The sequence below is a fragment of the Ambystoma mexicanum genome, chromosome 13 (assembly GCF_040938575.1).
Source record: "Ambystoma mexicanum isolate Mex_15411 chromosome 13, UKY_AmexF1_1, whole genome shotgun sequence".
Lineage (NCBI taxonomy): Eukaryota > Metazoa > Chordata > Amphibia > Caudata > Ambystomatidae > Ambystoma > Ambystoma mexicanum.
The window spans coordinates 196,384,715-196,398,425 of record NC_090938.1 but is presented as its reverse complement, the minus strand read 5'-3'; the positions used below and the strand labels follow the sequence as shown (position 1 = coordinate 196,398,425).

The 13,711-nt window shown below is 48.3% G+C and overlaps 1 protein-coding gene across 8 annotated transcripts in view; it reads left to right on the top strand.

Moving 5' to 3' along the window:
* The window catches only part of NAV1 (neuron navigator 1), a 999,939-nt gene that overhangs the window by 915,934 nt on the left and 70,294 nt on the right, over positions 1-13,711 (top strand). For 6 of the 8 annotated variants that reach the window (XM_069633622.1, XM_069633625.1, XM_069633628.1 and 3 more), the window contains 5 exons: positions 1,669-1,721; positions 6,047-6,070; positions 6,177-6,254; positions 7,122-7,205; positions 10,238-10,349. In XM_069633622.1, the coding sequence (XP_069489723.1) occupies positions 1,669-1,721; positions 6,047-6,070; positions 6,177-6,254; positions 7,122-7,205; positions 10,238-10,349 (351 nt within the window). The remainder of the gene's footprint in view (positions 1-1,668; positions 1,722-6,046; positions 6,071-6,176; positions 6,255-7,121; positions 7,206-10,237; positions 10,350-13,711) is intronic. The other 2 variants (XM_069633627.1, XM_069633626.1) reach the window with 1 other exon arrangement.

The following is a 13,711-nucleotide window of genomic DNA, read 5'->3' as shown; positions in this document are numbered from 1 at the left end:
GCATAAAGAAAACCCAGGGAAATTGCACACTGCTAGGGAGCTTAGCTGTCAGATTGCTCAAAGCATCAAATGTTCCTGTTGCAGAGTTTCTTTCCTTCCTTTAGCAACATGTCTTCCAAAGTGCAGGTACAGAGAGCCAGCTGTTGACAAGGTAGGCGTGTAAGGAGGTCTGCTCTTACCCCCGCAGGAATTGGTGATTTAAACCTGCACCATGTCACACCCAAAGTATCATCCAGACAGGAGTGGTCAGACAATGGGAGAGCATCTCTCCAAGCCTCCGGGAAGGGTCCTCAACACGAAGGAGTTGAACCCACACTGTTGCAGGCAAGCATGTGCATATGCCAGTCAGAACTGGTTTCAAACTCACTAGAGCCTTGAATCTTGAGATACAAACACCCAGTTGGCAAAGCTGTGCCACTGACCTAGCCCACAACTGCTCGCAGTTTCATTCATTGTACGATTACATTATCTACACCACTATTGGGTTAATGAATGGTCCAGTTGGGAACAAACCTCTTTGTTTTGATCTCATTCACTGTGTGACAGCCGTGTCAAACCGGGTATGCTAGGCAAACAACTACAACCTCTATTTTGAATAATGAGGAGGGGGTACAAAATAAATAACCCAACAGAGTAAAAATGGATTTCACTGCAAGGAACAATGTTACAAAGGTTAAAAAGCCAACACCCGCCTAGCTAGGTGACTAACAAAGCAAGGGTTTCGCACTGGGATACTCTGGGGTACCCAGACGGTAGGGTTCAAAAGGATTCGTAAGGTAGGTCACATACACTCTGAGCTACAGTAGCAGTTAGACTTCTGATTAAGCCTGGCTGGCAAAAAAAGGGGAGTCAAAAACCCAGTAATCCAGCAAAAAAAGAGGACCGGATGCTCAAAGTCGTGCAAGAGAATTCCAAAATGGATTCTGCCCTAACCATTAATAAAATCATTACATCCAAAGTCACAGCACTAAACTGGGTGCATGTTCATTGATCTAAATGTTCTCCCAGACACCACCCAGTGTTTCCTACGTTAAGTGTCTGACTACTTAGTCACCGAATTTTGTTTCAGCTGTAGTTTCCCAGCACATAGAACAGCTTACGGAGCAAATGCCCGCAAACTAAGGGGCATATTCGGCCATCTTATACTCTGCCGCTATTGTCCCTGCCTAGGCCAGTGAGTTATTAAGACCCATTATTCTGTTTTAGCAGGACTACAGGAGACCCCTATGCAACACTGTAGCCGAGAAAGATCATTGGCTATCCCTGCCTTACGTGTCATAAGAGCTCTCAAGTGTGACACATGTCCAGTTACTTTAAACTTTATACCCATTTCCATTCTTTATTTGTATTTATTCTCTTCATGTATAAAGCGGGCACACAGCCCAGAGGTATCAAGGCTTCTCAATTAAGCGATTTTAAAGTGGGAATGGAATTAAAATAAATCTTAAAACAAAGTTTTGAAATTTTGAAATCCGGGTTCATGGCATTAAATGAAAATAGTCCGCTCTGACCCATTATTATCGGGGTAGGGGTATTGAGGGGGGACCTAGCTTTGGGAAGCACGGGAGCGCTTTACTATCATGTCCTTGTTTTCCTTTCCTAATGAGGCTAAGCTGAATTGTCCAAATGCTTGAGATCTAAGAAGTGTCTTTGTGCCTCTCTCCCCAGTGCATGGATCGGTCCTGTCCTTGGCGTCCAGTGCTTCGTCCACGTACTCCTCCGTAAGAGCCTTTTTCTTCTAATGTTCATTGTGAAGGTGGGGGGTGAGTACTCTGATATTGAACGTTTACTTCCCTGCCTGTTCTTTGTACTCAGAAGCTGACGCCAGGTATTTTCTTCATGCCACCGTGAGTTTGCCATTATTGACTGGGAGGGCAATAATATGAAAGGGTCTGGGGTGGGGGACCTCCTAGTAGAACTATGGTAAATGAAGTAATGGATTGAGGCATCGGAGACTCTGCCCGGAACCCCCTCAGGTGATGTTACAGAAACTTTGCACCAGTGCAAGTGCCATTGGGTGCAAACATTGACCTGGTGAAAATGCAGTTTTGAACCAGAACTTAAAATTACGAGTAGGACCAACACTGCACTTGTATAAACATGACTTGAAGAGTATTGTTTGCACAGTGCCTTTTTTTGGTTGTTTTTATTGAGATTTAATTACTCTTGTTTTGGTGTTTCTATAATACCACCCCAATATCACTTTAATGGCATTGCTAGTATAGATTGCCGCTCCCTCCATCTCCCTCTGTCTCTCGATCTCTCTCTCGGTCTGGTTCTCTATGTCTAGCTGTCTGTGTCGTTGTCTTGCTGCCTCTCTCGCTCGTGGTCTGTTTGCCTGGCGTGGTCTAGGTATATATGTCTCGCTGTATGTTTGGGTATTGCTATCTCAGTTTGACTCGCTGTATGTGTGGGTGGCGCTGTCTCTGTCTCGCTTTGTGTGGGTATCGCTGTCTCTGTTTGTCTTGCTGTACTGATATTGATATTTTATTTCTATCACGCTTGTACACAAGGGTTTCAGAGTGTGACAAGGCAAGGGAGGGGAACAGGGAGAACAAAACAACAATCTTACTAGGCCCAGTGACATTGAGAACGCACAAGTGCGAGGGGGAGGGGAAAAAGTTCATGGAAGGTGGGAGAAGTGGAAAGTGCGAACCAGCGAGAAACTGATAAATAATAAATAAATAAAACTGTGGTAGTGCAGCCAGCAATTTGCAAGTGCTAGGTTTAAGGCAGCAGACAGGGTAGGTCTGATAAGTGCAGGAAGAAGAAGGGGGGGCTCTATGGGTACAGATACAGAACCCAGTGCAAGGGGTGGCCCGGAGGCAGTGCGGGAGGGTGCAGGGTGAGCAGGTACCTGGGCCTAGAGGACAGAGGGTGGCCAGGTGCACGGAGCAAAGAGACAACAGATCATCAGGGGAGAGGGGGAGCAAAGGCTGAAAAAAGAGGAAGGTCTTGAGGTGCTTCCGGAACCGGAGATGGTTCTCCTCAAGTTTTAGAGTGGCAGGGAGGCTGATCCAGAGGAAGACCGAGATCTGCCCCCAGACTAACCCTTAGGGAGTTAGAGGTAGAGGAGCAAAGAGCTCGAGAGGGGAGGTATTTGTGGAGGGATAGCTGAAGGTATTTTGGACCCAGGCCCCAGAAAGCCTTGTGGACAATGCAGAGGGTTTTGAATGTAATCCTTGCTTCCAATGGGAGCCAATGGAGAGATTTCAGAGCTGGAGAGATACGATCTCAAAGCTTGAGGCCAAGGACAAGTCTTGTAGTCCGGTTCTGGATTAGTTGCAGAGAGTAGAGGCAGGTAGATTTAGAAAGAGGCTGTTACAATAGTCCAACCTAGAGAGAACCAGAGCTTGGGAGACCATGAGCTTCTGGGGGAAGGAGTGGAAAGGCAGAGTACACTCGCAGGAGGAAGTTTGACTTTTGAGGTTCTTAGCCTCGCAGGTGGGGGTAGGAGGAGGAGGGCCAAGGGAAGCCGGCCAGAGAGTGAGGGGAAAGGATGGTGAAGGTGTGCCGATGAGGAGGATCTCTGTCTAGATGGAATTCAGGCATAGATCTTTGGCGGCACACCAATCTTGAATGGCAGTTAGGCAATTGGAGATGAGAGAGGGAGAGGAGGTGGCCGAGGATAGCCTGAAAATGAGTAGAGTGTAGTTAGCGTAGCACTGGAAATTTTAGCAGAAAATGGCAATGCAGTGGGCAAGAGTTGCCAGGTACTGGTTGAAAAGCCAGGGTGAGAGGTTGGAACCCTGGGCAACACCACAGGTAGAGAGGAAGATAGATGATGGGAAGGACCCAAGTTGGACCTGGGACGGTTGATCAGAGCGGAGAGGTCAGCCAGGCCAGAGCCCGATCAGTGATACCCAGATTATCACGAAGAGGGTTGATCAGGATCATATGGTTGACCGTTTTGAAGGCAGAAGAGAGATCGAGGAGGATGAGGACAGAGGGAATATTGGAGTCAAGGTTGGAGATCAGATTGTCACAGATGTTAAGGAGAGCAGTTTCCATGCTTCTGGCAGCTCTGAAACCAGACTGGTGGTCATGGAGACAGCCAACAGAATTGGAATGAAGTTTAAACTGAGAGATGGCCAACTTTTCCAGGAGTTTGCCCAGAAAGGGATCCATGGAAATTGGGCGATAGTTAGCTGGACAAGAAGGATCAGCTGTGGGTTTCTTGAGAAGACGATGCACAAGGGAGTCCTTCGGAGGGGAGGGGAAAGATCCTGAGGCATTGAGCGGTTGCAAAAATCAGCAAGGGCCGGAGCGAGGGTGTCAATGTGGTCCTTGATGGTTTTAGAGGAACAGGATGAACCCGTTTTGACAAGGCTTTCATATATTGGACTTGTCTAGCGACCTTGTCAGGGGAGAAAAGGGGAAAGGATGAGAAGGATGGTGGGGGTGGCTAAAGGAGGGTCAGCAAGCACAGAGGGGAGGGGTGGGGGTATCGCTGTCTGTCCCACTGTATGTGTGGGAGTTGCTGTTGCCGTTTGTCTTGCTGTATGTATGGGTATCGCTGTCTGTTTTGCTGTATGTGTGGACATGGCTGTCTCTGTCTCGCTATATGTGTGTGGGTATCACTGTCTTTGTCTGTCTCGCTGTATGTGTGGGTGTTGCTATCTGTTTCTCGCTGTATGTGCGGGTATCGCAGTCTCCATGTGTCTTGCTGTATGTGTGGGTATTGCTGTCGGTTTTGCTGTATGTGTGGGTATTGCTGTCTGTCCCGCTGTATGTGTCGGTGTCACTGTCTGTCTCGCTGTATGTGTGGGTATCGCTGTATGTGCCGCTGTATGTGTGGGTGTTGCTGTCTGTTTCTCGCTGCATGTGTGGGTGTCATTGTCTGTCTGGTATCTCCCTCGCTGTAAGTCTGTCACGCTGGCACACTGTCTCTCACTGTATACCTGGCTCACTGTCTGTCTGTTTCTTTTGTTCCAAGTCTCCCTAACCTACTAACTAACTCTAGTGTGTGACCTTGCTCCGCATTGGTGCCTTTTGCCACTTCAGCTTTGCCATGCACATTGGGAAATCACAAGCCTCAATTAAAAGCCGGAGGCTTCAGTCTGTCCTGCCGCCTAAGGAGGCTCCCGGCTGGCAGGCCATTGGGCATCCAAGGCTGGTCTAGGAATCGGATAGTATTTTTTCAATAGTGCACTATGGTGGGCAGTGCCAGTTGTAAACTGTGGTGTTCTGCCCAACCATGCTGCGTTGTGGATTAGTGCAGGTTCTGTGGATTATAGGAAGCTGAAGCTATGCTGCCTATGCAAGGGCGTTTGTGCCTCATGCCATTCTTCCAGGTGTGTGTGGTAGGAGGCCATGCTTGCATGAAGCCACACAGGTCAATCCTGATCTAGGATTGGCCAGCTCGGTTTCTGGAGCTACATAGGTTGTCCTCTCCTGAGGCCCCTCCCTTGATGAAGTACCAGTGATGGTTCCTCCTCAGGCTGTGGTAGCACCTCGTTGGCCATAGTAGAAGCTGGTGCAATGTATTTCAAAGAAGGTAGCGGGCGCTCCTCTCCAGAAAGAACATGGCATGATACCCTGTTCTGAGATGAGAGTTTGCAGCACACACTTTTTGCTCACTGTGCCTTTTACAGATGGGAAATATCCATTTGCATGGTGCAATGTATTCCCTCCTGTCTGTGGAGGCCTGCTCAGTCTTGCTTTATTACATAGCTACTAACAAAACCTCACTGCATGTTTGCGTGTCTGTCTGTGTGTGGACATGTGCACACATGCATGCATGCGTGCGCAAAAGGGGGGATTGTATCTTCGTCTCCAAGTCTACTCTAAGTGGTTCATTGTTGGGAGCCCACAGTGACCATAGAGCTGATCCTTGCCCTTGAATTGTTTACTTGTTGGGAGCTCAGAGTGACCATAGAGCTGATCCCTGCCCTTGAATTGTTTACTTGTTGGGGACCCGCAGTGACCATAGAGATTATCCCTGCCCTTGAATTGTTTGCACATAGTGCACGGCCTGCTAAACACTTCTCTAAGCTTCCTCTCTCTCTTTCTCTCTCTCTTCTCTTTGCATGCTGCCTTTTCTCAGGCGGAGGAGAGGATGCAGTCGGAGGTAGTGTACCCAGTTACTTCCTGAATTCCTTGTGTGTGCGCGCTTGTCAATGGGATAGCTGAGCTGAGAAATGTGGCCTTCACTCCTGTGCTTGTTCCCCTTGCAGCAAATCCGTAAACTGCGTCGAGAGCTGGAGAACTCCCAGGAGAAGGTGGCCACCCTGACCACGCAGCTGTCGGCGAACGTGAGTCATTCTGGAGCCGATGCTGGCCACTGGCGTGTCTGGTCGCGCGCGTTCATGCGCGTCTGCTTGACTGGGTTTCTGTGCTTGTGCATGAACGTGTGTGCTAGTTCAGGGTTTTAGCCAGTCCTGGAAGATTGCTGCGTGTTCTAGTGCCAGGGTTTCGAGCATTGCAGTCTTGTTGCGGCTATCCAACCCTAGAGGTAAAAGGTCATGCATCCCTGGGCCTCTCCCATTAACTGTGAGTCAAGTGGGACCTGCGTGTCTGGAAGGCACCAATCCTTGAGTACTCCATTGGGGAAATTAAGAGGGACCACCTAGGTTGTTTTCGGAGGGAGTTGGGGGAGGGAGAGAGAAGGTGTTTGCAGTTTGGGCCTCGCAATTGGACAGCTTCTTGGATAGTGGGGGGTTACAGAGCTCTCGTTACAATCCTGTGCATAAGGGACGTCTGGATTGGGGGAACAGGGGCGGCCCACACCAGAAGCAACAGAAAAAGTGAGCTAGAGGGACTGCCCTTAGTGAGGCCCACGAGGTTCTGAAAATAAACCCTTGAACTGTCTCAGACATCTGGTGTGTTTATAGAGGCCACGTGACACATAAGGTGTCCTAACTCTGCAGTCTTGATTGGTGCAGGATAGAAGTATTACATACTTTGCCAATCAAGTGCTGCGAGTGATTGTGCCCTGGATTGTCATTTTATTTGCCTGTGTATTATTGCCTTATTAATGCCCTCTTGTTGGTTATTTGATGTGCAAACAGTGTGGTCACCTAGGTTCTAAGTGCTGCTCGTTTGCCAAGTTACTGCACACAGTGGGTTTAGAAAAGTCCGCATAGTTAACACTTTCTTTCTATTGTTTTGCTGCACTTTAGGCGAACTTGGTGGCAGCCTTCGAACAGTCCTTGGTGAACATGACATCCCGGCTGCGGCAGCTTGCAGACACAGCAGAGGAAAAGGTTGGTGCCGCAGAGTTTGCATGGACAGGTCTGGGAAACTGGGGTCGGGATGGTATCTGCACAAATGCTAATGTAAAATAGACCATACATTTCATATAATCTTATTCTGGGGTCCTGGCCTTAATTGCGAATTCTGTCCTCGATTTGTGAACGTGTTTAAATGTTTTGCAGAAGGAAGTCGTTATATATTCACATACTGTGCATGTTCTGCCATCTAGTGGTTATCTGTGGAATTCCAAACAGTGAGCCTCTTTATCCAAAGCACCCCCTAGTGGTGGCATGATCACATCTCTCAACCATGCATGACAAGTGGGTTCTGTGAGTTGGTTTCAGCATACAGCTTGCCTCAGCCATGTTCTAGGCCAGAAGTGTGCAACCTGCTGCTCGCCTTATGTTTTGCACTGCGGCTTCCATGATACCTGAACATTTACCATGCTGACGATGGCTGATGGGAGTTGTAGTTTGGAGCCAAACGTTGCAGAAACCCAGTCTTACATAAACAAGCTGGCCTGCACACAATCTCGACCTCTGTACCGATTTGGCATTGGTGCATTCCGTGAGAAGCGTGCATACAGGAACACCACGTGCAGTGATACAGAACTGCCTAAGGAGCACCTTGACCAGGCTGATTGGGCCGAAACAGGAGTGGGAACTAAATCGGACTACACAAAAAAAATCTCCATGAAGTGGGGAATTCCAATCAAAGACTTACTTCATCAAGTAGAAACACAAAATGCCCGCGTCAAAATGCCCACAGCCAGGGCCTCTGTCTATAAATGAGGCGGTCAGGGATACTTGCTTGTGCTTTTGCACCAACTCGCCTCCTGCACCAGGCGGCAGAGCCTAACAATTACTCTAATTGCAGCCTCTGCGGGCATGTCTGGTGGGGCAACCGCGTCTCAGGCACGTGGTAATTGAACCACCAATCAAACTGTGGCCATAACCTGCTGACACCACAGCACCGGCACACACCATATCCCAGTCTACAGGCTAACACACACCATATCCCAGTCTACAGGCTAACACACAACATATCCAAGTCTACAGGCTAACACACAACATATCCCAGTCTACAGGCTATGAACCTGGCAGCCCGGCTCCTGGGACACTAGAATTTGAGCTCTAAACCTTTCTGAATGTGCCATGAACAGACCTTTCGCCCCAACAGCAGAGCACGGAAGAGGTTTGCAGCAGGGTGTACATTGGCCCTATTGATTGCTCTTAAGCAGGCATTATCATGTACCTGCTTTATTTATTGGCCTAAGAGTTAGCATTCAGCTTCTTCTAGCAGCAAACCCATCACAGCAACAAGCATTGTGGTGGAAGGTTCCCGTGAAGGCTTTTATTGAAGCAGTTGAACATAATAACATAAGACCTGCGCCTGACTCCTCCTACCCAAAGACTGGCATTCTCTAGTGCAGAAATCAATGACCAGCCTGTGAAAGCCTCAGAGTGAAGTGGGGCTCTTAGAGAGGGCCAGAGGTGCTCCAAACCACCGCTGCTCTTTAAGTAGCCGAGACATGCTGTGCTGATTCTGTGCATCCAGATGTTACACTTCTGTTCAGTGGAAAGTCCTCCAAATTGCTTCCATGTGGCGGGACACGCCGGTCCTTTGAAAGTTTTTACACAGGGTCTGTTGTGCTTTGCAGAAGACGAGTAGCGCAGGGTTTCCACTGAAGGAAATGCTGCATGTTCTGAAGTGGTTGTGCAATGAAAGCACGTCCGAATGCTTTGAGAGGAGCGGGGATTCAGGAGTGGGGGGGGGGGTTCAGGCTGATTTTAAACTTGGTTATGTTAATGTTAAAGGATATTTGTACCGTGCACTATCACCACCAGAGTGGTCCCCTGGCACCCTGGTCGCTCTGAAAAAGGGAGGGGAGGGGTGAGTTAGTGGGAATGAGCTGGAAAAGTGCAAGAGAGCAGTGATGTGCTGTTGGCAGCCTCTGCCCGGTGGGTCCGTTGGCTGGGCTTGGGGTGTTTTACAGTCGGTAGTCGTCGTGTGCTGTTGTGCAAGACTATGTGTGGTTTGTTTTGTTGTTGCAGTGTAGTGAAGTTTGTGTGGTTTGCTACCTTTTAAGGAGTTTTGTCGGTGTCCCAATGACCGTTGTAATGGCTGGAGAATTGGTGCCATTGTAGGTCCACCTTAAATCATTCATATGCCATTAGAAGGCTCTTTGAGTGGTTCCATGTTCCTTTGCCGACATGTTTTTTTCTTTTTCAAAAATACATTTTTTAGGAGAAATTAGTTCAGAAAAGCTATTTTTAAAAAAAAAAATGTATTTGGGGATCTGCCCCCAACCCATATTCCTATATTAACCCTACCCAACCCCCCTCCCTCATAATCCCTTACCCCCTATATATTTCGATGAGTTTTTTCAAAGTAATGTTTTCTTTATACCCTTTGAACCCTTTGATTGGTTGCTCTGTTATAGCACACCATGAATTCCTCTACAGAGTGCTGACAACTGGTGCATAAGCACTACAGCCCTTTGCGGCACAGGAGGCTATTTATAAAGCGACTGCGCATCTGGTAACCCAAGGGATTGACATTGAAGTCATTTGCGACCTTTGCAGGGTTTCTTGGCTGCGATAAAAATTGCTGCGCTTCCAGCGATAGCGGAAGCAGAGGACATTCTGTGCTGGCGGATTCTGAAAGTAGGCGCAGGTCCTGTTGCTGTTGGAAGCCCAACATTACGCACGTCGTATCATTAAATGATGGGTGGAATCGGAGCGCGTATAAGTGTTGTGGAGACCTTTGGTATATGAAGTCCATTGGGTGCTGAGGATCTGCTGTGATTGGGCTGCTTTTCAAGTTTCTTCCAGAGGCTTGTTGTGTTATCAGTGTAATTTAGAAGTCTGCTTCACTGAAGACCTTTTCATACTGTGTCAGTGGGGATGTGCAAATCCTTGGTGTGAAAGGGCTGGTGTTAAATTAAGGTGTGGGCAGATTGAAGGGCCCACAGGCATTTAAATCTTATGAACTGAATTGGAGAATTTTAGCACTAAAGCAAATCTTTTTTTTCTCTTTGCAGGATACAGAGTTGGTGGAGCTCCGAGAGACTATCGAATTTCTGAAAACGAAAAACACAGAAGCCTCGGAGGTCATTCAGGGAGCCTTAAATCCTTCAGACATCACTCCCAGAGGTATTGTTGTTGTGCATTTGTATAGCGCTTTATATACCATTGGTTTGATTTCAAAGCGCTTGTGGGTAGAACGCCCTTGGGGACCGCAGCCCAGATCACTGGAGAGAGTTGATCTAGTCTATAGTGCTTGGGTGCACTCTGTATGTGTGTAGCCATGGTGCTTGGTGCATTGGTAGCTGCATACTAATATAAAGAGCTGTGGCTGGGAGGGATCAGTGGAATGTGAGCAGCAAAGAAGGTGGTCACCGAATCTGCATTCTGGCGGCCAATGGCCTGTGTAAGAGGTTTATGTATGCAGCTAGGCTGATTTGTTTAGTGAGGTATAGCTGCGTTCGATCAGGCTGTTGAGGTGTTCATAGAGTAGTGTAGGTATGTGTGCAGATAGGCCGAAATTGATTGAGGGGTATAGCTGCATTCTGTTAGTTGGTGTTAAGTTGAGAGTGAGCATATTTGTAAGAGATTTGAGTGATGGTGCTTACTGGTACGAGGCCTCTGATTCTGATTACTCTCTGAGCCTAATGTGAATTCCGTGATTGTTCTGGGCGTTCGTGGTAGCGGATCTTCGAGTACGACTCTCTAGTTGCAGCGGGTATGTTGGGTTCACTCAGTTGGCTGTCCTTGGAATCTGTGACTCAGTTTTGGGTATCAAAAGGCCCATATTCTGGGTCCCTTGTCATGGTTTATGGCAGGTGGCTGGGTGACTCATTCGCGTGATGGAGGTTATAGATGGGAAATCGTATAGCAGCAATGTGGTCTCGTTGAGGTGGGGGTGCCAGAGAGTAGAATGGACGGAGGCAGTACTGCATAGATGGTATTCGGCATCAGGAGGGTGTTTGGTAGCCTTGTTGTTTGCCTGACTTGAGCATGTACTCCTTTGTATATCAGGTGAAGGTGACACGATAAGGCTATGTTTGATCCATAGTGCTTTTGGTTCTGCAGTAGTGGCTCTGTGGGTAGATTCCCGGTTCGTGATGGTGGATCGTGGAATAGTATCACCAGCGGTAGAGTTGGTAAGAGCAGGTCCAGTCGTATTTGCTGTAGGTGGGCCAGATTGAGCTTTGGAGTAGGGTTGTGCGGAGTCTACGAATTTGGTGGAAAGACAGAGGTTTGTATCACCATTTGGTGGAGTGCTTCCTTATGGGAAGATGGTGATTAGGCTTAGTTATGGTGCTGCTGAGCTATGGTCCCCAGGATTATATATACAGTCAGTCATCTTTGGTCTTAGAGCTTGGGTATGTCTGGTCTGGATGAGATGAGAAAGTCAGGGCAAAGTATACAATTAATAGAGGCCTTAGTTAGGCAACGACGCTGACAGCCAGCAGCTGCATGTCCTAGAGCCTGTCAGTCACTAAGGTTGGTTTTCTAGCCCTGACTGTTCCCATTTCTGTGATGGTGTCATTATTGGCCAAGTTCTGAGGCAAGCAGTTGTTATTTTGAGGAACTGCCGAAAGAACCGAGTTATGTTCACTGGTGCAGAGTTTCGGTGGTTGCTTTCAATGATGGAGGGGGCGCAAAGCCAGGTTTTCAATGCTTTACGGTAGGCCATATGGTCTTGGTTGTGTCAAATGTGGGGAGGCAGAGAGTTCCATAGTGTTGGTTCCAAGGGAGAGAACGCTGACTCTCCAATCCTGGCTGAGTTGGAGGGAGGAATAAATAGTAGGAGTGGAGGAAGGGCATAATCTTTTCTTGTAGGTATGTCGGGCGGTCTTGTGTAATGCTCAGTGGGTGATGTAGAAGGTTTTGAAAGTGGCCCTTTGACCAATAGGGAGCCAGTGAAGGGTGCAGAGAGCAGGTAAGATATGGTCCTTTCATCCCAGTGCAAGGAGGAGTCTGGCGGCAGCGTTTTGCGCTCTTTGGAGTTTACGATGGTAGGCCGGTGCACCCACATAAAGAGTTTGCATAGTCTACTCTGGATATGACAATGGACGTAATAGCAGTTTATCTGTTTGGGTATGAGAGGAGGTAAGGGAAGATGAGTCTTAAAGGTCTGAGGTGGTAGTGATAGGATTTGGATACATTATTGATCTGACGGGACAGGGTTAAGTCTGAGTCCATTGTGCAGCCACGGTTTTTGAGTATGTTGGAGGTAGGCGGTGGAGTGCCGAGGGAGGTGGGCCATGGGAGTGGTTTAGGTAGTAGAGCCACGTTGCTGCATACCATGATATCCATTTTTCAAGGTTTCAGAAGGAGGTGGTTTCTTGTCATCCATATGTCTATATCTCTGAGGGAAGCTGCTATGTCGGGTTGTGGGAAGATGCTTGTTTTGGGGATTCTCGGGATAATTTGGGTATCATCAGCGTAGTTAGAGCAGGTAAGGCTGTGTGCGCCGATTATCCCTAGGAGGGGGGACAGGTAGAGGATGAAAAGGAGAGCTGATGGGCAGACTCCTTGGGTGTACACCAGTGTTCACCGGTGAGTGGTCGAGAGAAAAGGGGGGGGGGGAGAAGGTGATTTTTGTCCTGTTGGTGAGGAAAGAGGTGTTCCAGTTGAGCGCCATGTCTGGGATTCTGAGGGAGTGAAGTCGTTCGAGGAGGATTGAGTGGTTAACTATGTCAAAGGCTGCTGAGAGGTCCAGGAAGGACATCCCTCTTAATCTTCCAGGACTTTAAGGTCACCCCAGATCAAGATGAGTGGTTTCTGTTCCATGGAGCGGGGTCCCGTAGGTCATTGGATTCTGCAAAATGGTTGAGTTTAGAGTACGCAGAGCAGTCAATGAGTTTTGCCAGGACAGGGATGTTGGAGATGGACCTGGAGTTTGTGGGCTGGAGGGGATTGAGAGACGCTTTTTTCATAAGAGGTTTGACATGAGCTACTTTGAGAGGTTCTGGGATGATGCCAGAGGTGAGGGAGTCGTTGAGTATGGACCTTGCCTGTTCTCCTACGCAGGTGGAGGAGAAGATTTGTTTGAGGAGAGAGGGGCAGCACATGGGTCCATGGGGGGGAGGCTCCGGAGGGTCTGCGTTTGGACAGTATTTTGAGGAATTCCTCACTCGAGATGAGGGTGAAAGATGGCGTAACAGGGCTCGGAACATTGGAGTCTCGAGGCATGGCAGTCGGGCAGGGCGTGAGGGTGGAAAGTTGGGCGTTGATGCTGGCCAGGCTGTCCAGTGCTGTGTTGTGCAAGTGGTGAGAGAGGGAGTCTCAGAGCAATTGCGTGGGTGTAGTTGAGTTAATGGTGCATGTGGGCTTCACAAATTCTGAGATTATCCTGTGGAGTTCTTTACTGCTGCTGTGGCAGTTTAGAATTCTTTTATTGTAGTAGGATTTTTTGGCCTTTCCGATATCTTATTTGTAGTAACGGTGGTGGAGGTCGAACACAAACTTGCTGTGAGGGATTTTGGATGCACGCCATTTGCGCTTGT